General features: G+C 38.6%; 2 protein-coding genes across 2 annotated transcripts; both read left to right on the forward strand.

Annotated features, from left to right (window-relative positions):
• Positions 1 to 12,435: 12,435 nt before the first annotated feature.
• LOC134820112 (LDL receptor repeat-containing protein egg-1-like) lies at positions 12,436 to 21,136 on the forward strand. The gene is made up of 6 exons (XM_063830333.1): positions 12,436 to 12,475; positions 12,942 to 13,019; positions 13,229 to 13,335; positions 13,667 to 13,719; positions 19,087 to 19,248; positions 20,818 to 21,136. The coding sequence occupies exons 1-6, from the start codon at positions 12,436 to 12,438 to the stop codon at positions 21,071 to 21,073; spliced, it is 696 nt and encodes a 231-aa protein (XP_063686403.1). The 3' UTR covers positions 21,074 to 21,136.
• A 79-nt stretch (positions 21,137 to 21,215) lies between these two features.
• LOC134820113 (G-protein coupled receptor GRL101-like) lies at positions 21,216 to 25,459 on the forward strand. Its single transcript, XM_063830335.1, has 13 exons — positions 21,216 to 21,316; positions 21,427 to 21,537; positions 21,844 to 21,942; positions 22,252 to 22,423; positions 22,525 to 22,684; positions 22,909 to 23,076; positions 23,311 to 23,390; positions 23,641 to 23,809; positions 23,985 to 24,185; positions 24,393 to 24,526; positions 24,673 to 24,753; positions 24,920 to 25,105; positions 25,315 to 25,459. Exons 1-13 carry the CDS (start codon positions 21,216 to 21,218, stop codon positions 25,405 to 25,407), a joined length of 1,755 nt encoding a protein of 584 aa, XP_063686405.1. The 3' UTR covers positions 25,408 to 25,459.
• Positions 25,460 to 26,636: the final 1,177 nt, after the last annotated feature.

The raw sequence follows: 26,636 nt of genomic DNA on the forward strand, positions 1-26,636 counted from the left end.
TCCGGCGGAATTAATTTATCAAATAAAATATTCCGGCGGAATTAATTTATCAGATAAAATATTCCGGCGGAATTAATTTATCAAATAAAATATTCTGGCGGAATTAATTTGTCAGATAAAATATTCCGTGCGATTTTTAAAATGTTCACAATTGCCTTTAATTATTCCTGTGGAATTAATTTATTAGATAAAGTATTCTCAACTATTCGCATTTACCTTTATTTATTCCGGCGGAATTAATTTATCAGTTAAAATATTCCGAGCGATTTTTAAAAGGTTCACAATTGCCTTTAATTATTCCTGTGGAAATAATTTATTAGATAAAATATTATCCATTCCCATCTCTAATGGTATCATCTCGCTATCAAACGTTTTAGCTACGATGTCTCCGGTGACCATCTTGCTGAGGTTTACTTTCAATTCCAAATTGAACTTTATACCAGTTCCATGATTATATTCAATAATATCAGTCAATCTGGGAAACGATTTCTTCAAAGCTCCTTGATATTGAATTTGTTTAAGTTTTAAGATGTTATGCTTTGTGATTGTTGATTAACTTATTTGTTTAAAAACTGCATCAGTTTAACTTTTAATTTGTTTATATTTTATTCTCTGCGATTTTAAAATGTTCACAATTGCCTTTAATTATTCCTGTGGAAATAATTTATTAGATAAAATATTCTTAACTGATCGTATTTACCTTTGTTTATTCCGACGGAATTAATTTATCAGATAAAATATTCCGGCGGAATTAATTTATCAGATAAAATATTCCGGCGGAATTAATTTATCAGTTAAAATATTCCGGCGGAAATAATTTATCAGATAAAATATTCCGGCGGAATTAATTTATCAGTTAAAATATTCCGTGCGATTTTTAAAATGGTCACAATTACCTTTAATTATTCCGGCGGAATTAATTTATCAGTTAAAATATTCCGTACGAAATAATCCATCTATGGCCGTGATACTGGTTACCGTCTGGTTTCCCAAGGAACTCTCTTCAGCTGTCTCACTTGTCTCCACTCTAGGTCTCACGTTCCTGGCTGTCGCGCTACTATCAGGTCTTCTGCAGATCGTCTCATGCTCCAATCTAAGCTCCCGACTCTGGAAAAACAAACTACATACCCGACATGGGAAAAGATCCCCCTCACATACCAAACGATGAGTCACCAAATCATCAGGATGAGTAAGGCAAACTGTAAACCACTTACCCTTACCACATGCTTCCACATGTCTCTTAAAATTCCGTACATACCATTTCTGACACACCGGGCACTGATGACCTGGATCCCTTATCTGTCTGAGGTTTAAATAATAAGAGGTAGTATCTATTCTATCGAACACGCCTACACATGCCGCATCCATCACGGCAAGCTCCAGTTGAGCATCAATACTACTCCTCAAGGTAAGATCAATCATCTCCTGTTTAAACTGATGAACGTACAAGGGACTGGACACATAGCGGTTACCATTCGAGGCAGTCACAGTCAAAAGTGCTTTAATAGGATAGTTATCCCGAGCACGCCAAATAGACTTGGAAACCTCCGCAAGGGCTGAATCATATTCACCACTGAACTTAAAGTCCGTAGAAGGACCGAAATGACAAGGGCTCTTTGTCATAGCGACCAAAGGGGAAATAATCTGACAATCGGTTGTTTCAAGATTTGATAATTCAAGCAGCGAATTCAATCAAATTAGCAAATAGATAATGTCAACTGCAAAATTTTTGGTTTATATAACACATCCTCTATCAGCACCGAATATCCAGTATCAATTAACACCCTGCACGGATGTTAATTGAAGTGTTAATTGATATCCCGATCGGCTTGTCAGACTACCGGTCATGTCCTCATGTAATTAGTTCCGGGGCCAGAGTGAAAAAATATCGACTAGTCTTCCTGATTGGCTTGTCAGACTGCCAGTCATATCTTCAAGTGAAACTATTTTACTTATCTAGAGCACAGCACAGACATTATTAGGAATATAATTGCACACAGCTAAAGTTTGCTAGGGTTACTACACCCGGACAGCTCACTCAATCCAGCTACCTAGTATAAATTTCAAGGCCACACTTCCTGCATATATCCTATATAACCCGGAACTATACAGCAAATATTTTGAGAATATACTTTCCCATTCTAGCTAGGGTTGACTAGGGTTACTACACCCGGACAGCTCACTCAATCCAGCTACCTAGTATAAATTTCAAGGCCACACTTCCTGCATATATCCTATATAACCCGGAACTATACAGCAAATATTTTGAGAATATACTTTCCCATTCTAGCTAGGGTTGACTAGGGTTACTACACCCGGAAAGCTCACTCAATCCAGCTACCTAGTATAAATTTCAAGGCCACACTTCCTGCACATATCCTATATAACCCGGAACTATACAGCAAATATTTTGAGAATATACATTCCCATTCTAGCTAGGGTTGACTAGGGTTACCACACCCGGAAAGCTCACTCAATCCAGCTACCTAGGGTTAACCAGGAAACTAATTACACCCTTTTTTACACACAAATTTATATGTCAGATTTTCAAACCGCCCTATTTCCGCCTGAAATCCACTGTTCTCGAAATGAGTCTGGCCCGGCATAGTCATACTACTCATAAAGTTCACAAATGCTATAATACTAAGTTTGAATAAATTACTTATATTTATTATCGATTATCACTACGCACTAAAGATAAGATGACACTGCATATAATTATTGCTGAGAGTAACGTAGCCCGGTAGCCTGTTGCACCTGTGCCACGAGATCCTTTCACTAAGATGCAGACTGTGGTTCCTTCAACAAATTCTTCGCAGCACATTTTTGTGCCAACGGTTATTTTTCAGTGCCAAGAATCGCTGGAATTGCCAGCATATTGTTATGGCACCTGGCTCCAAGAAAAGTGAAATGTTTGGGTTCAAGAAAAGTGAAATGTTTGGGTTCAAGAAAAGTGAAATGTTTCCCTCACAACTCACGAACTGTTCATCTAGAATTGTTTTTAATTCTCCATATTATTATCTTATTATGGAGCCACCGGCTACACCTGGTTAAAACTTAAAACGCTTCCATCCCATTACATAATACTGGATATTACAATTCCCTCCAGCCTCTCTAGGGTTGTTAGATGTACTTTATCCAGATATTCACTAACATTGGTCACATCCTTCATTGCAACAGGTAGTTGATACGGCCAGTTGCTGGTTGGTGGTACCAAATTAGGGTTTTAAAAACCGCTGCAGCGATTATTATTAGTGATAGATGTGCAATATCCGATGACGTCATGATTTAACGTGACGTCAGAATTTAACGTGACGTCAGAATTTAACGTCAGTTCAACCGTCACGCTTGTAAATCGTAACAGATGTTGAATGAAGCGTCTTTGAAGTTACCAGACCCATTGTTCAACTTGCCAATTAGTTTTGTAGGCGAGGTATTAGGCTCATCTCTACGAATATGACGGTTTAAGCCCCAAATTCAATTGCTTTTGAAGCTTTAGAGTTTCCAAATTTGAGTCGTTCTACAGCTAGGTTCTGTATTTGTTGTTCTCGTCTCTTCCGTTTTAGTAAAACTGGAATTTTTCATGATTTTGGGTCATGACTCCATCATTGTTTGGAATTAAGATTTTGTTGAAGGTATGTCTTACTCTCTCAGCTATAAAGGATCACTTATGCCTAATGACTATGGTCATTAATGGTCACTTATGGTACTATTAAGGTACGAACGTCTAGTCTCATCGTGTATTTTCGTACCATTTTGACACTCAAATATTGGAACATGTTCATCATATATTGCATATTGTTTTTTCATGTTTCAATCAACGAACAAACTAAAAAATGCACTAGATTAGGAATATGGCTGCTTTAAACGAGATACAATTGCAATATGATGCCACGGAATGGTTAGTTAAAGGCATAAGTGTCTGAAATAAAGGTTAAGCGTTTAAGAAATAACCTTCTCTGTTTAATGTTTAAGTGACTCACCTCCTTACTCAGTTTATTTGTCTAAAAAGCGCCATTTTTTGCCTAATATAGCCAACATATAACATGACGAGCAAGTAGGATGACGTCACAACACATGCCCAAATATGGGCATCAAAAGCTCTTCGTACAGGAGAGTTCCAATGTTGCTGACAGTTACCAATTGTTTCTATTCATGATTATCCGGCTAGTTTTCTAAACAGTTCACAGCTGGCACCAAGAGCTGTTTAACTTTAACATCCAGGTGCTTCTAATATGTTATACTTAACCGTTTTTATCTCGCAGTCACATCTAATAGCTTTCCTTTGTTACTCCTAGGAACAGTTTGTTTTGGTGTTGGGGACGTCGATCACAAGAAAGTAAGAAAAAACAATGAAATTTGAAAAGCACGCACAACATTTCCTCATTTCCAAAGTAGTACTTTAGTGTGCCGACTAATAAAGTAGTTAGGTTGTGTTGCTGTATTTAGTATAAGTAGAGGGCTCCGGGCCATGCTGAGGGGTTGCCTGATCATTCCTGACTCCTAGCCTTCTCCTTTGGGCCATGCTGAGGGGTTGCCTGATAATTCCTGACTCCTAGCCTTCTCCTTTGGGCCATGCTGAGGGGTTGCCTGATCATTCCTGACTCCAAGCCTTTTCCTTTGGGCCATGCTGAGGGGTTGCCTGATCATTCCTGACTCATAGCCTTTTCCTGTGGGCCATGCTGAGGGGTTGCCTGATCATTCCTGACTCCTAGCCTTTTCCTGTGGGCCATGTTGAGGGGTTGCCTGATCATTCCTGACTCCTAGCCTTCTCCTTCGGGCCATGCTGAGGGGTTGCCTGATCATTCCTGACTCCTAGCCCTTTCCTTCGGGCCATACTGAGGGGTTGCCTGATCATTCCTGACTCCTAGCCTTCTCCTTTGGGCCATGCTGAGGGGTTGCCTGATAATTCCTGACTCCTAGCCTTCTCCTTTGGGCCATGCTGAGGGGTTGCCTGATCATTCCTGACTCCTAGCATTCTCCTTCGGGCCATGTTGAGGGGTTGCCTGATCATTCCTGACTCCTAGCCTTTTCCTTCGGGCCATGCTGAGGGGTTGCCTGATCATTCCTGACTCCTAGCATTCTCCTTCGGGCCATGCTGAGGGGTTGCCTGATCATTCCTGACTCCTAGCCTTCTCCTTCGGGCCATGCTGAGGGGTTGCCTGATCATTCCTGACTCCTAGCCTTTTCCTTCGGGCCATACTGAGGGGTTGCCTGATCATTCCTGACTCCTAGCCTTCTCCTTCGGGCCATGTTGAGGGGTTGCCTGATCATTCCTGACTCCTAGCCTTCTCCTTCGGGCCATGCTGAGGGGTTGCCTGATCATTCCTGACTCCTAGCCTTCTCCTTCGGGCCATGCTGAGGGGTTGCCTGATCATTCCTGACTCCTAGCCTTTTCCTTCGGGCCATGCTGAGGGGTTGCCTGATCATTCCTGACTCCTAGCATTCTCCTTCGGGCCATGCTGAGGGGTTGCCTGATAATTCCTGACTCCTAGCCTTCTCCTTCGGGCCATGCTGAGGGGTTGCCTGATCATTCCTGACTCCTAGCATTCTTCCTCCTGTCCTCTACGTGACATGAGGAAATGCTGTGAGGATATTATGTAGGGTGGCTCACTGAATCCCACACGGAACATAGGAATATCTCACATAATTCTTGTCAGAATTTGGATAAATTGTGTGGGCGTTTCATAACGTTTTTACCGATAACAGTGGAACTGGAAGTAGCCATAATCGTATGTCAACAACTCCATCAGTTCACATGAAACTTCGTCTCAAGGAACTTCCTTTCTCGTTTAAACTCGTCCAGCATCCTTGTCATGTACAACTACTTAGAGTCAACAGATAACAATTCATTTAAGTCATTGGTCATCCCCATTAACGAGCTTTTAAAAATGACCGTTACAGTACATTGGTTACCATAATTGGTTACTAATGGCATTAGTTACCATTAGTAACCATTGGTTACCAGTACGTTGCAGGGTGTAACTGCGGGTAACATTTCAGTCACCAATTTTCATGCTAACTATAAAACGCTACAGACCATATTGGTAGCTACATTTGAAATTAACAGAACCCCTTAGAACCCCTTGTAGTTACAAGGTTGTTGCAATATATGCTACTTAACGTCGAGAGCTTCCGTAAAACTTGTCGTGTTCCTTAGTCCGTGAGGGGTGGAGCACTGGTAGCGATATCAGTGGTCAGAACATTGATCACATTGTCATTTATCATTGCCACATTGTCATTTATCATTGCATCGTTATATAGCTGTCAATAGGTTAGGGTAGGTTTCATGTTTACGCGATGTAACTAGAAATGGTATATACTTGACTTTAAACATGACTCAATGTTTTTTATCTGTGTTATCTCCGTAGGTTAGCTTATGACAAGAGACGTTGGCAGCGATTAAAGTGAAATTTGTATTTTTGAGTCCCCTGTCCCGGACCCCTGCAAATGGCATAAACGTAACTATAAATCTTTTAAAAGTAGTTCGATGATCTACATTCTGCCACTGAGCAATCTGACTTCAATTTGGGCTAGAAAAATTCTTAAGATTGAACCGACTTGGTTGATTTTTAACACTCTTTAACATCATATTCGATGACCAGCAGAAAACCGTATCCAAGAAAACTGTCTCCTTGAAAAGAGGCGAGCACAATATGTCTATTGTGATTTGTCGACACCCAAACTTAGACAAACTTCTGTATCATAGCAGATCTCAGGACTCAGTTCCTTTTGTTACGGACTTTTAAGTTACGGAGTTTATATTAACAGGAAGTGGTGTGACAGAGTCGATATATATTTTAATGTTGCCATGGGGTGGCAAGTCCCCTATCATCGCAGCCCGATAGTTTTACTGTCTCTCAATATGGAGGATATACCCTGTTAATTTGTAATTTAGAACGATTTACCCCTCATGGGGTTTACTGTTCAGGGGCAGTTCCGAGTGGTAATTGAATGTTTTACAGTTCACAGATGATATCATATTATCTTAGTCTCACTTAGCAGCTTGCCAACCAACATGGTCGTATAGATTAACCCAATAATCATTACTCGCCATTCAATTATCATTATTCGGCATTGACTTTGATCGTGCACTTTTTGTCCTCGTGAACCAACTCTTCACGACCTTCCTCATCGCCCTGTGTTGCAACAATTGAACAAGTTTCTGGAACCTTCACTGCAGCTAATCAAGCGTAGTCGAGCGTAGTCGAGCGTGGGGCGTGATTTCTATTCTTCTCCAACATTTAACCTGGATTGTCCGAGCGCCGTCAGCTGCACTTTCAGGTGACATGAACCGTTCTGAGCGTTATATTGCCAGGTGTCCGCTAGGTCAGGGACTTTGAAATGAAACACTTTCGCATACCTATTATATCTAGATTATACAGTTTGGGACTCAGCGCTTCAAGCTTTTCTTTACCTTTTCTTTACCTTTTCAGCCATAGATTGGATTTTTTGTTAGTGTTCACTGTTCAGCCTATTTAGATTGTGAATAGCGAAAAATGTTACCCGTTTTTGAGTCGTCAAACATAATATTATCCGATTATCCGATGTTCCACTTGGTGGATGAGCTTATTCTTATCACACTGCGTGCGTAAATCCACTTTACATATTTCAGCCGACGGTACCGACGGTCATATTAATAAACATCTGTTGATATGGTTTGAATTTAAATCTCTAGCTCATGCTAACGATCCCCCATTACTCGCTTAGAACATAAAATAACATTGTCGTAATTATTCATAACAGGAGGCAGCAGGCACCAGATATAAATTAACATTTGCACGAGGTCACCCTTACTTTCATGATCCTGCCGAAAATAAGGGTCCTAATTCTCTACAGCTAACGACCAATCACAGCTTCAAATGTTTAAATACCAACTGCTCGAACCAGGGCCATCAGTTCGCAGCCATGAAATTAGAGCCTGGTCCTTCCCACACCGTGAGAGGACCAAGTCTAGTAGTCACGTTACTCCTTATATGGACATCACGTGGCATCTAAAGATCTTGACAACCAGCACGTGGGCTTTATTAGCTTTTAATATCACCTTGTCCTCCTCGGGTGGTCGCTGTTTTTCCATCAGCAGCAGGGCGTTTTGCTAATATACCTTGAATCACTTCTCATATCTTAACCCTGGTTCAGATCGATTTCAGGGGAGGGGGGTAGCAACGGATAGTGTGATCTGATGATACACGTTTATTACCGTATTAAAACTGGCCGCTGTTTCTATCTTGTTAACATTTATCTCCTGTTCTGTTAATAAGTCAGATAACGACTATTTGTTCACTTTACTGCAGACTGTTCCTGCTCACATATGCTACCTGGCTACCTCTATAAATGTATCTTGTGTTTTTGGATCATGTACGTTGGGGAGACGTGTTACGCTTGAAACTGCCTCGAAGTTACCGATAATGTAATGACGTTGTTGTTTAGATGTTCCATCCGGTAGTAATTGTTACCAGATAATTAGATAATTATCAGATAATTGGATTATCTGTAATGGATTCTCATCAAAATGTCACGGCTGTTTGGTCGAACTAATTTAGCGAGCTGGAGCAGTAGGTCGGAGTACAGGTAGAACATTACTGATGAAGCTTCCATACGCTGGGTTTATTTTATCTACAAGTATTTGATTGAGCCAGCAATTCTCCGCCATAATTTTCTAGTTCTACTGAAGCATTGTTTACAAAACAACCTTTGTTTTCCTTACAGAGTTTCAACAAACATCCCGCTAAGTTAACTGTGAACGTTCGCTCATTATTTCTCCAATATTATTTGTTGCTAAGCTCAATCTCACCACGCTAATTTTTTTCTGTGACCTATTTTATTTTTAGTTACTCTTGAATAGTGCAGAAAAAAACAATTAATATTATCCTTGATCTGTTTTGACGCAAATTTTTTGGTTTTCGTGACTTATTATATCAAACAATAATCATTAATCATGCATAATCGGATCACACTGTTTACTGGTTCCCCATTCATAAACTTTCACAACAAATACTGCTAAACAAGTACTGACTAAATTAATTTTCAGGAATTTGTCTGCTAACTATGCGCATTTTATTTTGTGTCATGATCAGATATCATACGAACTAGTTGAGCTATTCAGTTGCTTTTAAAATTCTGTTTCATTGTCAATTTCCTGGTTAATTAACAATATTATTTTAGCCTATTACATTCTAATATGAATTTTTACTAACCCATTTTCAGTTATAAACGTATTTATATTTACAAATAAGCAAAATGTTCAGGACTTGACTTATTCAATGCTGTGAAATTCGCACTGAACGTATTATTCGAACTAAATTCGCATACGATTTTTTCTCTAAAAATTGCCGTATTTAAAAAAATATAGTAGTTGTTTCACGATAGTTCATAGTTGGTTTTGTATGGTGAAATATTGATAAAACACATAACATGTACTTCCCGCAACATGTTCGTGGTTACTGGTTAGCGATCAAGATCGCAAGGGGTTAAATTTAGCTCATAGTCATACCGGAATTGAAGACATTATGGAGTAATAAACTTGAAATCACTTAATTTCCTCCACAGTCTACTTGTCGAGATTTGTAAGTTCGAGACTTGAAGTATAACGTCACATATCCAACTAGATTATAGATTATAGACTCTAGAATGCTGCAATGCTGCGCGTTCCCACAGCCGCATTTTTACCGAATTTTCTGCGCATTTCTTGGCGAATGTAACAGCCCTAAAAATTAAAACTTGAAGTAGTAAATTGGCGAATTATTCGCGTTTTTTTTGAGAAATCTAAATGCGCCGTATTTTTTGACGAATATTTGTCGAATTTAACAGCCTTAGACTTATTATTTTATCTTCAATTTTTATTCCATTAATTTGAACTGAAAAGATGTTATTTTATTTTCAAATTTTACTAAGGAATGATCAATGTCCTCCTCACGGCAGTATCGTATTTTCTTCTACAGCAGGCTGCCGCAATAAAGACAATCAGTAAGTACCTTATTTAATACGTTATTTTGTTTTTAACGACTTTTAAGTTACAACACATTTTAATTTACAAGTGAGACAGAGCCTACATGTTATACTTATATAACTAGTTCTGTAGACCTGGTTGATTTGATTTGATTTGAAACTTTTACAAAATAGCAAGTATACAAATGTACAGCAATTCGAACAAACATAATATAAAATGGGCCGAAATGTATAAATGCTAAAAAGCGTGGGTCAGTGAAACAAGTACAGAGGACAACTTTCAGAACAGGAGTTTTTTGGCCGCCCAAAGTCTCAATAACATCACCTCCACCTAGTAATAAAATTATGAAACGTGAAAAGTGTGAAACAATCAAATAATAAATAATAGGTTATGGGATGGGAAGGTTAAAACCTTCCCATCCCATAACCTATTATATTTAATAAATTTAAGAGTGTTTATGTAGTGTTGTAATTAGTTTTATTTAATTAATTGTAATCAGTTTTATCTGAAACGTAAGGTGACCTGCATGTTTAAAATCTTTCTTTTCCTCCTTTAAATGAAGTACCAAATAAGTTTCTCTGAAATAATTTACTCCTCACCATACTAATCTAATTCTAATATGAATTTTTACTAACCCATTTTCAGTTATAAACGTATTTATATTTACAAATAAGCAAAATGTTCAGGACTTGACTTATTCAATGCTGTGAAATTCGCACTGAACGTATTATTCGAACTAAATTCGCATACGATTTTTTCTCTAAAAATTGCCGTATTTAAAAAAATATAGTAGTTGTTTCACGATAGTTCATAGTTGGTTTTGTATGGTGAAATATTGATAAAACACATAACATGTACTTCCCGCAACATGTTCGTGGTTACTGGTTAGCGATCAAGATCGCAAGGGGTTAAATTTAGCTCATAGTCATACCGGAATTGAAGACATTATGGAGTAATAAACTTGAAATCACTTAATTTCCTCCACAGTCTACTTGTCGAGATTTGTAAGTTCGAGACTTGAAGTATAACGTCACATATCCAACTAGATTATAGATTATAGACTCTAGAATGCTGCAATGCTGCGCGTTCCCACAGCCGCATTTTTACCGAATTTTCTGCGCATTTCTTGGCGAATGTAACAGCCCTAAAAATTAAAACTTGAAGTAGTAAATTGGCGAATTATTCGCGTTTTTTTTGAGAAATCTAAATGCGCCGTATTTTTTGACGAATATTTGTCGAATTTAACAGCCTTAGACTTATTATTTTATCTTCAATTTTTATTCCATTAATTTGAACTGAAAAGATGTTATTTTATTTTCAAATTTTACTAAGGAATGATCAATGTCCTCCTCACGGCAGTATCGTATTTTCTTCTACAGCAGGCTGCCGCAATAAAGACAATCAGTAAGTACCTTATTTAATACGTTATTTTGTTTTTAACGACTTTTAAGTTACAACACATTTTAATTTACAAGTGAGACAGAGCCTACATGTTATACTTATATAACTAGTTCTGTAGACCTGGTTGATTTGATTTGATTTGAAACTTTTACAAAATAGCAAGTATACAAATGTACAGCAATTCGAACAAACATAATATAAAATGGGCCGAAATGTATAAATGCTAAAAAGCGTGGGTCAGTGAAACAAGTACAGAGGACAACTTTCAGAACAGGAGTTTTTTGGCCGCCCAAAGTCTCAATAACATCACCTCCACCTAGTAATAAAATTATGAAACGTGAAAAGTGTGAAACAATCAAATAATAAATAATAGGTTATGGGATGGGAAGGTTAAAACCTTCCCATCCCATAACCTATTATATTTAATAAATTTAAGAGTGTTTATGTAGTGTTGTAATTAGTTTTATTTAATTAATTGTAATCAGTTTTATCTGAAACGTAAGGTGACCTGCATGTTTAAAATCTTTCTTTTCCTCCTTTAAATGAAGTACCAAATAAGTTTCTCTGAAATAATTTACTCCTCACCATACTAATCAGTAATTGTATTTGTTATCCAATCCTAAAAATTAGGGTTTAAATCTCAGAAAATTCCAGATTGTTCTTATTTTGGGGACCCAAATGACAAAGCTGAACTTAAGATATCAGCATACTGTACAATTGATCCCGAGGAGAATGGCAACTGCGCAAACATTACTATAGATGGTCGAACTGGTATGTTAAGTAATATATTATAATTTTGTGATCATATAAGAGAGGCTCCGAATATTTAACGATAATTCTGATTTATTTGATTTCTTGTCCGACTTAAAGATGCATATTTGGGTATAATCAAGATTCTCAACCGTTACTAGGTTACTAAATAACTAGGTTACTAAATAACTAAGTTACTAGTTCGTAGGTTACCAGGTTACTTGAACAACCCCTCAGTACCAGCAGATGAGGTGCTCTACGACGAGTCACGTGACAGTAACAAGTTTATAGGATGCAGGAATAACAAGTGGACCGACCCAGAGAGAGTATGTAGAATGGACGCTGCTATGAAGTGTGATGGAGTGTCGCACTGTGGTCCGTTATTTTATGTTTCCTTATCTTTATCATTACTTTGACATTACTTATGTTTCCTTATTTTTTTTATCAATAAACTTTCAAATTGTTACACAAATACATCATTTTATTTCAAAGAAAATTTCGCCGAATGACCTTACATGCCTTAACAAGTGACCGAGTGTAAACAAAATTATCTTTATCATTACTTTGACATTACTTATGTTTCCATGCTAAGTTGTAATGTATTTCCTTGCTAAATTTTCAGTTTCTTTCGTTGTTCTTTCTTTATTATGTACTCTGAGTTGAAATCTAACGTGCAATTTACCTGTTCCGACCGTTTCTAACGCATTTCGCAGTATATTATTCGTCCATGACATTAATTAGATATTAATTAATTGATTAAATGTTTTGGTAAATAATTCATAGTTAGATTGGTCGATTAAACATGATATTAATTCACTGAATAATATCCCTGGTATTTCAGATTCTGACGAATGTGACTGTGACCCCGCTACTCAACCTAACATACAACTATTCTACTGCCCTAACACTATTGTCGGTGGTAAGTCGTGCTACAACTCTGTCTAAAACAACACAATGTGCACAAACTGATCGTTTCTTCAGATTATAAAGGACCGATTATCAATCGAAGTTTTAGATTTATCGAAAAAACGTGAATATAAATCTTAATCCTTACGGACACTGAATTTCTAATGTATGTTCAATGTGAAAGTTACAAAGTTACGAAGTTAGAGTTCATGATCACTTCAGGTGCACCCACAAGAGGAGGTTGCATAACTGAACAGTTCCTGTGTAACGGATACAGCCACTGTCCTAACGACCACGACGAGTCTCTCTGTTACAACGTTCACACGTGGGTATATAATGATATAGGTTACTAAGTTACTAGGTTACTAGGTAACTAGGTTACTAGGTAACTAAGTTACTAGGTTACTAGGTTACTAGGTTACTAAGTTAGATACTGTCCTAACGACCACGACGAGTCTCTCTGTTACAACGTTCACACGTGGGTATATAATGATATAGGTTACTAGGTTACTAAGTTACTAGGTTACTAGGTTACTAGGTTAGATACTGTCCTAACGACCACGACGAGTCTCTCTGTTACAACGTTCACACGTGGGTATTTAAGGTTACTAGGTTACTAGGTTACTAAGTTACTAGGTAACTAGGTTACTAAGTTACTAGGTTAGATACTGTCCTAACGACCACGACGAGTCTCTCTGTTACAACGTTCACACGTGGGTATTTAATGATATAGGTTACTAGGTTACTAGGTTACTAGGTTACTAGGCTACTAGGTTACTAGGCTACTAGGTACTAGGTTACTAGGTACTAGGTACTAGGTAACTAGGTTACTTGGTTACTAGGTACTAAGTTACTAGGTACTAGGTTACTAGGTTACTAGGTTACTAGGTACTAGGTTACTAGGTACTAGGTTACTAGGTTACTAGGTTACTAGGTACTAGGTTACTAGGTACTTGGTTACTAGGTTACTGACACTGTAACTTAGTAACCAGATATTTTACTGTCAGGAAAAAGTAAAATATCTGGAAAACAAAAACACGAATAATCAGCTTTCAAAGTTTTAAAATGATTAGATAATCGTTTCTTCAAATTTTGTTGACAATACATAATCATTAATAGGTATTCAAAAGAAATACATATTTGACAATATAATCAAATATAAAACGTAAGGTATTCACAAGATAGCAATTGAACTGAATAAACTTCAAACACATTCTGTAATATCAAACTCGAAGTTCTATTCATACGGCTACTCTTGAACAATTTGACTCGATTTTAAGGTTTTATCTCGAATGGAACCCGTTTGTAAGACCAATTATTCGGATGATCGTTGTATTGGTCGTTGAAAAACTTTTGATTTCCCACAGTGAAAATAAAATACAGTCGAATAAAACTTAAAAATCGTCGAGTTAAGATATTCTATTATTTCTTTTAGTAACAACATAATTGGATATGTCATACGCAACATATGCACCTTCCCTCACCCAATTAGTTACATCTGGCAGCCACAGCTTCCACCAATCAAACCTCCCTGCTACTTTGACCTTGTTTTCAGGTCCCACGTTTTCAGGTCCCACGTTTTCAGGTCCCACGGTTTTAGGTCCCACGTTTTCAGGTCCCACGTTTTCAGGTCCAACGTTTTCAGGTCCCACGTTTTTAGGTCCCACGGTTTTAGGTCCCACGTTTTCAGGTACAACGTTTTCAGGTCCCACGTTTTCAGGTCCCACGTTTTCAGGTCCCACGTGACTTGAACATATGCTATATTCGTACATATCACTTGCAGAGATTACATCATGCAGGTGTAACCCCACATGCTGATATTTTTCACTGCTGGTGCAAAGTTTTTGTACCCAGTTATCCGAGTCTGTTCTGATATACTGTAAGATAAACCCACATCTACCGGTCTTTGTACAGGGTCCTGTGTTAGGGTGTTTGAACATATAGTAGTGTGTGAACACAGTCCCTATAGGATATTCCTGCTTATCTGATGTGAACTTCTGTGTTACAGTGTTCAGTAGTAACCCCCATGTGACCGGCGTATCGTTACTTTCCGTAACGCGTTTAATGAGCATTTTCTCATGATAAGTTGATAAGTTATCACTATTGTTTATTTCATTTAAGACTGAGATAAGCTGGACTCTCTGAGGTAAAGGAGAATATTCCAAGCTATTTGTTATTGTTTTTAAATATGATCGCGAGACTTTCTGGAGTTGTTTGTCCTTACAACTATTTCTCTCTAGTGCTGTTATAAATAACTGAATTTCCTCTGTGGTTGGTAACGTTTCTTGCTTGTAGAACCAGTGAAGCAGCATATATTTTTTTTTTTTTTTAAAGAGAGGCTGGGCCTGGTTGGCCCACGAGAGGATAGCATATGGATGCTTTGCCTACCTCTGGGGTATGGCAGTCCTGTGGGAGGATGCCAGCGGAATCAAGATGTGTAATCACGGATGATGGTAAGTGTTGTGGGGTGTGTTATAGATAAACGGTTAAGTGGTGGTTGAGTGTGGAAGAGAGGGGCGAAACAAGACGGCGTTAAAGTAGTCGCTATGTTACACCTGTCTGGTCCAACTCCTCCGGCACCACTAAGCGTTTAGTGTGGTTTGTAAAGTTGACAATGGTGGAGATGTGTTGGTTGTCGAATATGTCATTGACAGAGAGGTAGTAGTCCCGGAAATATTGACCTCTTATTTGGGCAATAGCCGGGCACTGTCCGAGAAAGTGTGAGACAGTCTCCTCTCCGTCGCCGCATTTTGGACAAGCACTTGTGTCTGATTTGTGAATGGTGTGTAGGTGTTTGTTGAGGCCACAATGTCCCGTGATGAGGTGCACTGCAGTTCTGTAATTTTGTCTGTTGTTACTGAGTGTAGTGTTGAGATTTTTGATGATGTTGATGTTTTTATGTCCAAGTGTCAGTTTAGTGTGTCTGGGACCATTAGTAATCCATGATTCTTGATTAAGTTTTGTGACTTTGTCGTTGATCAGGCGTTTGATGTAAGATTGTGGAATTGGGCAATTCAAAGTGGATTCACTGGTTGTGCCATTTTTGGCCAGCTCGTCTGCTTTTTCATTACCCCACAATCCGATGTGTGCTGCTATCCATCTGATCTCTAAGGTGTTAGTGGATCCGAGTGTATTGAGGGTGTCGTAGCAGTCTCTAGTGGTTCTACTCCTCGTTGAAGGTGAGGATATAGCTTGAATAGAGGAGAGACTGTCTGACCATATGATGATATGTGTGTTTGTGTAAGTTGATAGATATTTACAAGCTTCGATGATGGCAGTGAGTTCAGTTTGATAAACGGTGCAATAATCAGGAAGCTTGAATGATCTTTCATCTAGTGTAGTGTTGTTGTTGTCTGTGGTGATAATATAACCAGCCCCGCTACCTGAGTCTGTGCGTGACCCGTCTGTGTAGCAGGTGATGGTTTCACTGGGGATGTTGTCGATGGTGTTTTGGAGTGAGCCTCTATATTCAATGTTGTCAGCTCCAGGAGTGGTGACCGTGAAGCGTCGTTCAAGCATCATGGTTGGTATAGATAGGTCTCTCTCTGCTTTGGGTGGTATGTTGAGGTCTACCATGAATTGTTTGTTGATAGTGGTGTGAGTTGTGATGGTACCTTTTCTGGGGGCGATAGTTTCGAGGGTTAGGCTTCCATATGCTTGAAGCCTGGCTGTGCCCTTTGCTGCTTCACCTCTCAGGAAAAGTATGATATCTGGAGTGTTAGTGAGGTGGTTCAGTGCGATGAAGGGAGTACTAGGCATGGCACCAGACATCATTCTCAATGCCAATGCCTGAACTCGTTTGAACTTCCTCGCGTTGGTGTCTGAAGCAGCATATCAACAACAACAAACATTGAAATGACATTTGTATCCTGAACTCCGGCTGCTATATCCGTTAGATTGTGGTAACTGCTCCAAATGACGCTATTTTTTTTCCAATCATATAAATCAACAGTTCTTTTTTTTCTCTCTTCGCTGCCGTATTTGACTGATTTAGTAGTTTCTGTTACAATCTTTAAAAATGATTTCATGTCTTCCATCGAAATGTCTGGTAAATTATGTATTTCTCCACAGATTTCAAGATAAATGTCTTTAATATGTTCAAAACGCAACGCTATATTCAAATTATCGAGAAGATATTTCGCATTGTGACCGATCTTTCTTTTCTCTTTCATATTGATAAGGATGATCCGGAGAAACGGTTCAGTGTTGATTCCTCCTACCTTCATGATGGAATCTATCTGAACCTCGTACAATGTGTCTAAATCCACCAGGTACTGTGACACAAAGGAACTGTTGTCTTGATAACACACTCTTGATATAAATAAACCATCCATCATTTCTTTATCATTCCACTTTTTAATCATGTAGACACATTCCTCAAACACAAAACATTTGTCCTCATATGTCCTGGCAGATTCCATCTTATTTATCAGCCACACTTTGCAGTGCCTTGTCATCCAAACCACTTCGTGCACTACCGCAAGTTTGTTCAGTTCCCTGAACTGGGCATTTTCTACTCTCCCAAGGTCCTTATCGTCTAACAACGTCACGAATAACGTTACAGCTTCAGGAGTGAAATCATCAAACTCCAGCTCTCTTTGATGCAGCTCCTCAATGATGTAACGGAATATTCTGCTGTCTTCAGTTAGTCTTTGTTTTGAAACGTTGATAGTGTCTCCGTCCTGCAACTTGAGTGTGATCGTTTCTACGCCCATTTCCTTGATGAAATATTGATTGTTGCAAGATTTTGCCACGAACATTTAGCTGGTTTAAGATCAGAAATTAATTTAAGGCAATCGGGCAATTAATAAAACACATCGAGCTTCAACTATCTTGTTGTGTGTATATTTATGAACGAAAATTGTTTGTTGGATAACTAATAAATGTGGATTCTGGTGGAGAGGCGAGGCATATTTCTTTGCCAAATGACAAGAACTAACCAATCATTTCCCACTATTGAGATTTGAGTCAATAGTGGAAGATGATGAAGTATTGACCAATCAAACCCCAGAATCACTGTCACGTGTCCAAAAAATATGGCTAATCTCCCCACCATAATCCACATCTATTGAACGGTTAGTTAATTAAAACTTCAAGGAGAAACATAGCGATAGAACAAAACACAGAGGTAATGTCAGAAAGTATTACTAGGTTACTAGGTTATTAGGTTACTAGGTTACTAGTTTACTAGGTTACTAGGTTACTAAGTCCCGGACCCGATAGAACAAAACACAGAGGTGATGTCAGAAAATATGGCAGAGTCAGCACTCACTCACGAGTTTTGTAATTTGATATTCTGATAACACCGTGCAGCATTATTATTGGACAAAGGCTCTTATCAGGAGTAGTATTTAAATACTTTCAACACTACTATATATACTGTATATAACAAATAATTTGAGATCATTAATACGATGTTGTCACATTGAAACGTTGAATAATTCCTTTCCTCCTGATAAGATAGTATAGAGATAGGAGAGATAGATAAGAGTCTTTTCCTTGTCGCAAATAAAGCCGCAGGCACTTGGTTTAACAGTTTTGTTACACTAGTGTTACACTGGTGTGTTACACTTATGTGTTACACTTGTGTGTTACACTTGTGTGTTACACTTGTGTGTTACACTTGTGTGTTACACTTGTGTGTTACACTTGTGTGTTACACTTGTGTGTTACACTTGTGTGTTACACTTGTGTGTTACACTTGTGTGTTACACTTGTGTGTTACACTTGTGTGTTACACTTGTGTGTTACACTTGTGTGTTACACTTGTGTGTTACACTTGTGTGTTACACTTGTGTGTTACACTTGTGTGTTACACTTGTGTGTTACACTTGTGTGTTACACTTGTGTGTTACACTTGTGTGTTACACTTGTGTGTTACACTTGTGTGTTACACTTGTGTGTTACACTTGTGTGTTACACTTGTGTGTTACACTTGTGTGTTACACTTGTGTGTTACACTTGTGTGTTACACTTGTGTGTTACACTTGTGTGTTACACTTGTGTGTTACACTTGTGTGTTACACTTGTGTGTTACACTTGTGTGTTACAGTAATATTACAGTAAATAAACCTCCCCAGATGTAAGAACGAAGAGTACATCAAAAAGGGAGGTCAAAAAGAGTACGTCCCAAATTACCGGGTTTGTGACGGTTACTACCACTGTGAAGACTTCTCGGACGAGGACCCGGCTGTCTGTGCTAAATACAATGTCTCCAAGAAAGAACCTAGAAAGTACATCAGGTGGGTTTTGGGAGTGTTTGTTGACCTATTATTTTGGGAGTGTTTGTTGACCTATTATTTTGGGAGTGTTTGTTGACCTATTATTTTGGGAGTGTTTGTTGACCTATTATTTTGGGAGCGTTTGTTGACCTATTATTTTCAGAGTGTTTGTTGACCTATTATTTTGGGAGTGATTGTTGACCTATTATTTTGGGAGTGATTGTTGACCTATTATTTTGGGAGTGTTTGTTGACCTATTATTTTGGGAGTGTTTGTTGACCTATTATTTTGGGAGTGATTGTTGACCTATTATTTTGGGAGTGTTTGTTGACCTATTATTTTGGGAGTGTTTGTTGACCAATTATTTTGGGAGTGTTTGTTGACCTATTATTGCGGGTTTTAGAAGTGGGTACATTCAAACAAGCAGAGCTTCGTGTAGATTATTGTATCCCTGCTAAAATGAGAGCCTGGTTTTATCAGGAACGTTTGTTCACGTCAGAGCGGATCAAATTCCAGGATTGTAATAATATATTATTTTATAATCCCAAGAGATTTAGCTGCACTTAAACCTTTGACCAACGTTATAAAGATTTCGTTGGAAGTTTAACACTCATTCGAGTTGTCCGATTGCGAGAAATATTTATTCTAGATCTATGTAAAATTAGTCTCGATAGACACGTGGGAAAGATGATATATGATCCCAGTAATGTTCTGTAGCGATATTAGATTGGACTGGATGGGAGTTGCTGTGATATGGTCTATCTGCTGATTAATGAAGTAATATAGCAATCTTATGATGATATTTTTGTCCTGAAGCGAACAAGAGCTAATTATAGTCTATACCCGGGTTCTAGCTATTCTATAGACTGACCTGGTGTGAACAACATTGTAGATTTGTATATGGATGGAAAAGTTGCTCCTTTCTAGTGACAGTATGGAACGGTGATACTGGGACTCGATTGGTCGAGCTGCAATCTGATTGGTTTATCGCGGTGACAAAACAAACCATTAAGCACGTACATTTCCAGGGAGTAGAGTCAAGTATCCAGGGAGTAGAGTCAAGTATCCAGGGAGTAGAGTCAAGTATCCAGGGAGTAGAGTCAAGTATCCAGGGAGTAGAGTCAAGTATCCAGGGAGTAGAGTCAAGTATCCAGGGAGTAGAGTCAAGTATCCAGGGAGTAGAGTCAAGTATCCAGGGAGTAGAGTCAAGTATCCAGGGAGTAGAGTCAAGTATCCAGGGAGTTGAGTCAAGTATTCAGGGAGTAGAGTCAAGTATCCAGGGGAGTAGAGTCAAGTATCCAGGGAGTAGAGTCAAGTATCCAGGGAGTAGAGTCAAGTATCCAGGGAGTAGAGTCAAGTATCCAGGGAGTAGAATCAAGTATCCAGGGAGTAGAGTCAAGTATCCAGGGAGTAGAGTCAAGTATCCAGGGAGTAGAGTCAAGTATCCAGGGAGTAGAGTCAAGTATCCAGGGAGTAGAGTCAAGTATCCAGGGAGTAGAGTCAAGTATCCAGGGAGTAGAGTCAAGTATCCAGGCTAGTCATAATATTCATCAGTTTTCTCGCCTTATTAATAAACACTTGCCACCCCAGATGCCTGGACGAAGATTCCAAACCAATAAAGATAAAGATCACAGAAAGATGTAACGGGAAGAAGACTTGTTACAAACAGTGCACTAACTACAGTTTACCCCTGGACCAGAGTACATGTACAGACTGGTCAGATGAGGACGGGTGTAGCGAGGAAGAGGGGGAGGTGGAGGAGGCGTATGTGTGTGAGGGGGAGGGAGTGTTAAGATACCCCGGGATTGGAAGTGTGATACTTACCCTCAGTGTCCTCGTGAGTTAGAACTTAGACTTGTTATGTGTTTTTATTGTATTTTTTTCGAGGCCAGATAAAACGAGATAATTTGGTGAACGTTTATTATAGATTGAGCAATGTTTAGTCGCAACGCCAACACGACTTTTAAATTAAGTGAAAAGTACCATACATGAAACATGACCCTTTATTCTGCTCAGTTGGTGACGATGAGTGTAATTCCGACTGTGACTACTCTAGATTCTGGAACAACTCTGGTCAATCCATTGAAAGGTACTGTCTGGTAACATTTCACAGTTTGAACTGAATGCTTCTGTTTGGATAATTTCCGATTTCTGACGTGATTGTTATTGTTTAAATATAAATTCTAATATAAATTCCAGGGTAGATATTGGGGAGTACTTCAACAGCACGCCCGGATTCTGTAAAAATTTTGATAATGTCACATGTAACAAGAATGGCAAACACTTCAAATGTGACAATGGAAAATGCGTGTAAGTTTCATATGGATAAAACTACCAAATTTAATAAAAGGATAAAATAAATCGCCTTGTTAAAATATTCAGGCCTTTTTCATAGATCTAGCCTTGAGCCACGATGAATTAAGAACATATCTATTAAGCATATTTTTAAAACGAAGATAAAAAGAAAATATCTAAGTTAATTGTGGCTCATCTCCCACTACATTCCAAACAATACATACGTTATCTTGTTGTATTATCGTGTTATCTCAGACCGCAGATAGGGGTTTGTAACACACTAGATAATTGTTATCTTGTTGTCTTATCGTGTTATCTCAGACCGCAGATAGGGGTTTGCAACACGCTAGATAACTGTGGAGATTGGAGTGACGAGAAGGGGTGTCCCGGCAGATTCTACTGTCAGAAGAAGAAACCGCTGTAAGTTAATTATATACTAATAAGTACTACATTATTATATACTACTACACATAATAAAATATCTTCGTTGCTGATCCCTAATTATGATGCTAACGAAGCTGTATCTTTATAGCTGTTGGCAGCTGATCAATGGAATCATTCGAGAACGGTCGGAGTCATAAATATGCTTTATAATCTGGACAAAACCTCTACCACCGGCCCACCACCGGCCCACCACCGGCCCACCACCGGCCCACCACCGGCCCACCACCGGCCCACCACCGGCCCACCACCGGCCCTGAATCACCCATTTCAACAATACTCCCTCAGATACGTACCCTGGGAGAATGTATGTGACGGAGCCTCAGATTGCCTTGATGGGAGTGACGAGTGTCAGGATTGTAACTTTGATATCCTGGCTAACGACCAGAGTCTGATAGCTAACAGTATACTGTCTGCTCTGGTTTGGGTCATGGGTACTATTGCTCTTCTCGGAAACTTGGTGAGTTTTATTTTAGAGAGTAGTGGTGATTGAGTTCAGTTGGGCGGTTCATGTTATTATCAGATAAAAAGCACGAAACTAAATCATTAATATATCTTCAGATCCTAATCCTGACGAAGGGAAACGAGTTGAAGAACTCCGGAGCAAAGATGAACAGTGTCACTAAAATCAGCACATTACTTCTTGTTAATCTGGCCATGTCCGACTTTTTGATGGGGGTTTATCTCATTGGAATAGCCGCCATGGAAAGGAAACTTAATGGTTCGTTACTCTTAATTTTATATTAATTCATCTAATTAATTAATTTTCTACTTGCTTTATGCTTATAGTTTTACGTGTTGAGTTTTATTGTCTGTGGTTCTGTACCCATAGGTTATTGCTATATTTAAGATGATTATTGAGGATTGGAAATTATGGGATCCCCTGAATTATAACAATATGAACAAAACATTTCCTTGTGTTTAACATAATGACGTCTCCATCAGGTCATTACTGTGAAGAAAGTAAGCGATGGAGGAGCTCATTCTCCTGCAAACTATTTGGTTCTATCTGTCTCCTCTCCTCCGAGTGCTCCATCTTCATGATGACTCTCATCACTCTTCACAGACTTATCTCTGTTATCTTCCCTCGCAAGATATCCACCCTGGGACGACGTTAGTGTTGGCGAATAATACAAATTCAAGTAGCCAAAATTCAAATGACTCAACCATTATGACTTATGAGCCGTGTATACTGTATTTGTTAAGCATATATTATAGAGATTGTGTAGTGTTCTCATTTCTTTGGGCTCCTTCCTGAATTTTAACTCCGAATTATCTTGTCTACAGTTTAGAATGTGAAATGTATGGATAAAGTAAAGAATAAACTCACTATCTACACATTTACAGGAGGTCTGGTAGCCTGGTACATTTCCATAGTATCAGTCTGGATATTAGTGCTGTGTCTTGCCTGGGTGCCCAACATGCACGTAAGTTCAAATCAGCGAATAACCAGTATTTCCTTTTATATCCTCGAGATTGGGTAGTCAAGTTTTAGGTATCACAAACTTTGAAACAGGCGGTTCGTCTGTAATCTCGACTGGAAAAACCATGAATTTCAGCCTCATTAAGAGGTTCGGAAGCTCGTGTTTTGATTTACAAATTTAATCAATATTTTGGTTTTGAGAATATTATAAAATTCACTTTCCTCTTCTATCTCAAATAACTGAACTTCTGCAGGCATTACAGGAGTACTTCGTGAGTGAAGCTTACTATCAAAACAACTCCTTCTTCGGAAAAGGAGATAAGAAAACTCTGCAACGTTACGCTTGGCTTTACAATAAGACCGTTCCTAGCGGCACTATCCCACCTGACAACCTAACCATGTCTTGGGACCAAATATTTCACAGTAAGAACTTCCACTTCCAGAATCCATACCAAAGATGTTATTCTCGACCTGACCCTAACTTTTTTATTGTTCGACATCTTTAACACTTTGGCATTAGACCTCATTAGATTCGATTTAATCCCTAATATTTGGGGATGAGTTATCTGAATTACACCTGACCACCACCTGCCCATAGTAATAGAACAGAGCGGGCTAGGTTCGACCTACAAATACTACGGTCTAATGGGATTCTACAGCTCCCACGGAGTGTGCCTACACAAACTCTTCACTACCACAGCCTCCTCAAGCTGGATCTACAGTCTCTCCCTCAATATCTTCAACTCTTTCTGCTTCATCTTCATTGTTGTCTCCTACTCTTATATTCTAACCGTCTCAAGTTAGTTTTTAATTTTATAGTTTGCCCACTTTGTTGTTTGTTTGATTAAAATAATATCCCAATTTTGGAGTGAGAACACGAGTAACAACCATACAGTTAGTAATCTAAACCACCAAAAACAACTATAGCTACATTATGTAGTTGTCCAGTAAACCCCCTAAAACCCCATAAAACCCCTCCTAAATAACCCTCTAAAACCCCCTACAGAGAAGCTGTCCTCTAAAAGCTCCGGTCGAATGGCACGTAAGGTTCAAAGACTGGTGCTAACAGATGCACTGTGTTGGATACCGACATGTATCTGTGCCTATCTTTACATTGCTGGAGTCAATCTATCAGACGAGGTTAGCTTTGATAACCTTAACTTATTTAGATTTATAAGAACCGGCAGAGTTTTGTCAGTAAACCAGTAATGAATGTTGTGGGATGAAATGTTAAGAGGTGAAAATTGTACCCAAAATATTTTCGAAAGTAACAGCAAATATTTCAGTTATACGCCTACACTGCTATCCTAATTCTCCCGATAAATTCCTGTCTAAACCCTATCGTGTACACAGATATTATAGACCAGGTACTGTCTTGAAGCTCTGTCTTAATAATTAAAATATTTGTTGACGTGTTTGAAATTTGTAATGATTAAGTTTGAATCTGGTTGATCTCATTACTTTTTTAAAGCTTGTTTGATCGTCTATTCTGAATTTTCCAAATATTTCCAATCTCACCCCCTCCATCCCCAGGTGCACGTGTGGATACTAAAACACGTGGTAAGGGTAGGATCAGATAGCTTCAACAGCTCCCCGAGTGTTGCCACCATGGGGGATAAAGTTCACAACCCAGTGGATCAGCTCACAGCTATACAAGAACAAAGTGTTGTTCACAGTCGTACTGGTACTGCTGGACATAACGATACCAATCACTTGCAGGTGGGTTGTAGATTTAGTTGTTTTTAAAAGCGGGGGTACTATATAAGTATACTCTGTTCATGCGTCTTTTCCAATTAATTGAACCCCAAAACATTTAAAGCTTCAAAATTACTGAATCATGTGTGCTAAATAATTATGAATCTAAATAATTATGAATATGTTCAATATACGATCTTATGAACATAACTAACCTCGGCTTCTTTTCTCAGACTACAACACTGGGGCCCTCTGAACCGACGATAAATACCAGGTCCTCGTTAGCAAAACTCAGTCCACGTTCTTACCACCCTCAAGACGGATAAATACCAGGTCCTCGTTAGCAAAACTCAGTCCACGTTCTTACCACCCTCAAGACGGATAAATACCAGGTCCTCGTTAGCAAAACTCAGTCCACGTTCTTACCACCCTCAAGACGGACCCAAGTCTTAATTATTTTATCTTACTGGGGGCTATTATTGCTAAATCGCTATTAGTATTAATAGTTAAAATGTTGCCAGTTTCATAACCCTTTCTACATTCTAACTTTATTGAAGTGTTGCCCATTCCTTTCCTCTTGAAATTCTCAGAGCCAGAATAATAATTTGGTGGATGCGTCAAAATTGAAGATTTAGACCTTGAAAACTTAGATTTTTTCACATTGAAATATTTATGTTTACTGATAAAAGAGGTGATCTAAACACTAAGGTTTCCCCAAAGTTTTACTATCCTTATTGATCGATATCGCTGTCTATCATAATTATCATAATTATCAAATAAACCATATTTTTATTATATCGGAATGCTGTTGCTTTGTGTAAGCAACATTTTTAATGGTGCTACCTGAGGACCCCAAGCTATTATGTTCATAAACATAAAGATGCTGCGGAATGACAGGCTGAGCGCCGCCCAGTAACTGCCAATAAGCTATCATGGTTAGCATACACATTTCGGGCCTCGAAATTTTAAATACTTTGTTTGAATAGTTGTACTATTTGTAAATGTAATTGAGCTGTACTATTTTGTAAATATTTAGAAATCGATTATATTCTTTGAAAAGTTGGTTTTGGCCTGTGATTGGTGATTATTAATACGACTGAAAGTGAAATCTATCAACACGTGAAGTCACGTGAAGTCATGACATTGACATACGTTGCATGCCACTTTTGCGATACGTAACATGTATCAATCATGACATAGCCATTAGCCATACAATTACAGTTAATTAAACCCTGATTTATTGCGGAGTTGGGGGAGGGAACCATCCGCGATGAATATCGTTAGCTAATATTATCGATCATGCATTTTTAGCCCTATTTATAGGAAGAAAATTGGACATGACCACGGTAACGCCGGGTTTGCTTGCGGTTAATCATATAAGGAAGCGGGTTGCCAAGGAAACCCTACCGGTTAGGGTCTATCTTCGAAAGCAAAATAGATATAGTTGTTCATATATTACGTAATCTAAATCAGCCGAGGAGGGCAAGGTTTCAAATGATTACGCTAGTGTATTTTTACACAATAGCTATGTGTACTGATTACGCAGTATAGTAGA

The sequence above is a fragment of the Bolinopsis microptera genome, chromosome 8 (assembly GCF_026151205.1).
Source record: "Bolinopsis microptera isolate Bmic1 chromosome 8, MBARI_Bmic_1.0, whole genome shotgun sequence".
In the NCBI taxonomy this organism is placed as follows: domain Eukaryota; kingdom Metazoa; phylum Ctenophora; class Tentaculata; order Lobata; family Bolinopsidae; genus Bolinopsis; species Bolinopsis microptera.

What these genes read in the sequence shown, in the direction of transcription:
- LOC134820113 (XM_063830335.1), top strand. Translation starts at nt 21,216, where the DNA reads ATGAAACATGACCCTTTATTCTGCTCAGTTGGTGACGATGAGTGTAAT. An exon ending in TGTGACAATGGAAAATGCGT is followed by an intron (nt 21,538 to 21,843) that starts GTAAGTTTCATA and finishes GTGTTATCTCAG; the next exon opens with ACCGCAGATAGGGGTTTGCA. An exon ending in CATGGAAAGGAAACTTAATG is followed by an intron (nt 22,685 to 22,908) that starts GTTCGTTACTCT and finishes CGTCTCCATCAG; the next exon opens with GTCATTACTGTGAAGAAAGT.
- LOC134820112 (XM_063830333.1), top strand. Translation starts at nt 12,436, where the DNA reads ATGGACGCTGCTATGAAGTGTGATGGAGTGTCGCACTGTG. An exon ending in TGATGGAGTGTCGCACTGTG is followed by an intron (nt 12,476 to 12,941) that starts GTCCGTTATTTT and finishes CTGGTATTTCAG; the next exon opens with ATTCTGACGAATGTGACTGT. An exon ending in CTCTGTTACAACGTTCACAC is followed by an intron (nt 13,720 to 19,086) that starts GTGGGTATTTAA and finishes AAACCTCCCCAG; the next exon opens with ATGTAAGAACGAAGAGTACA.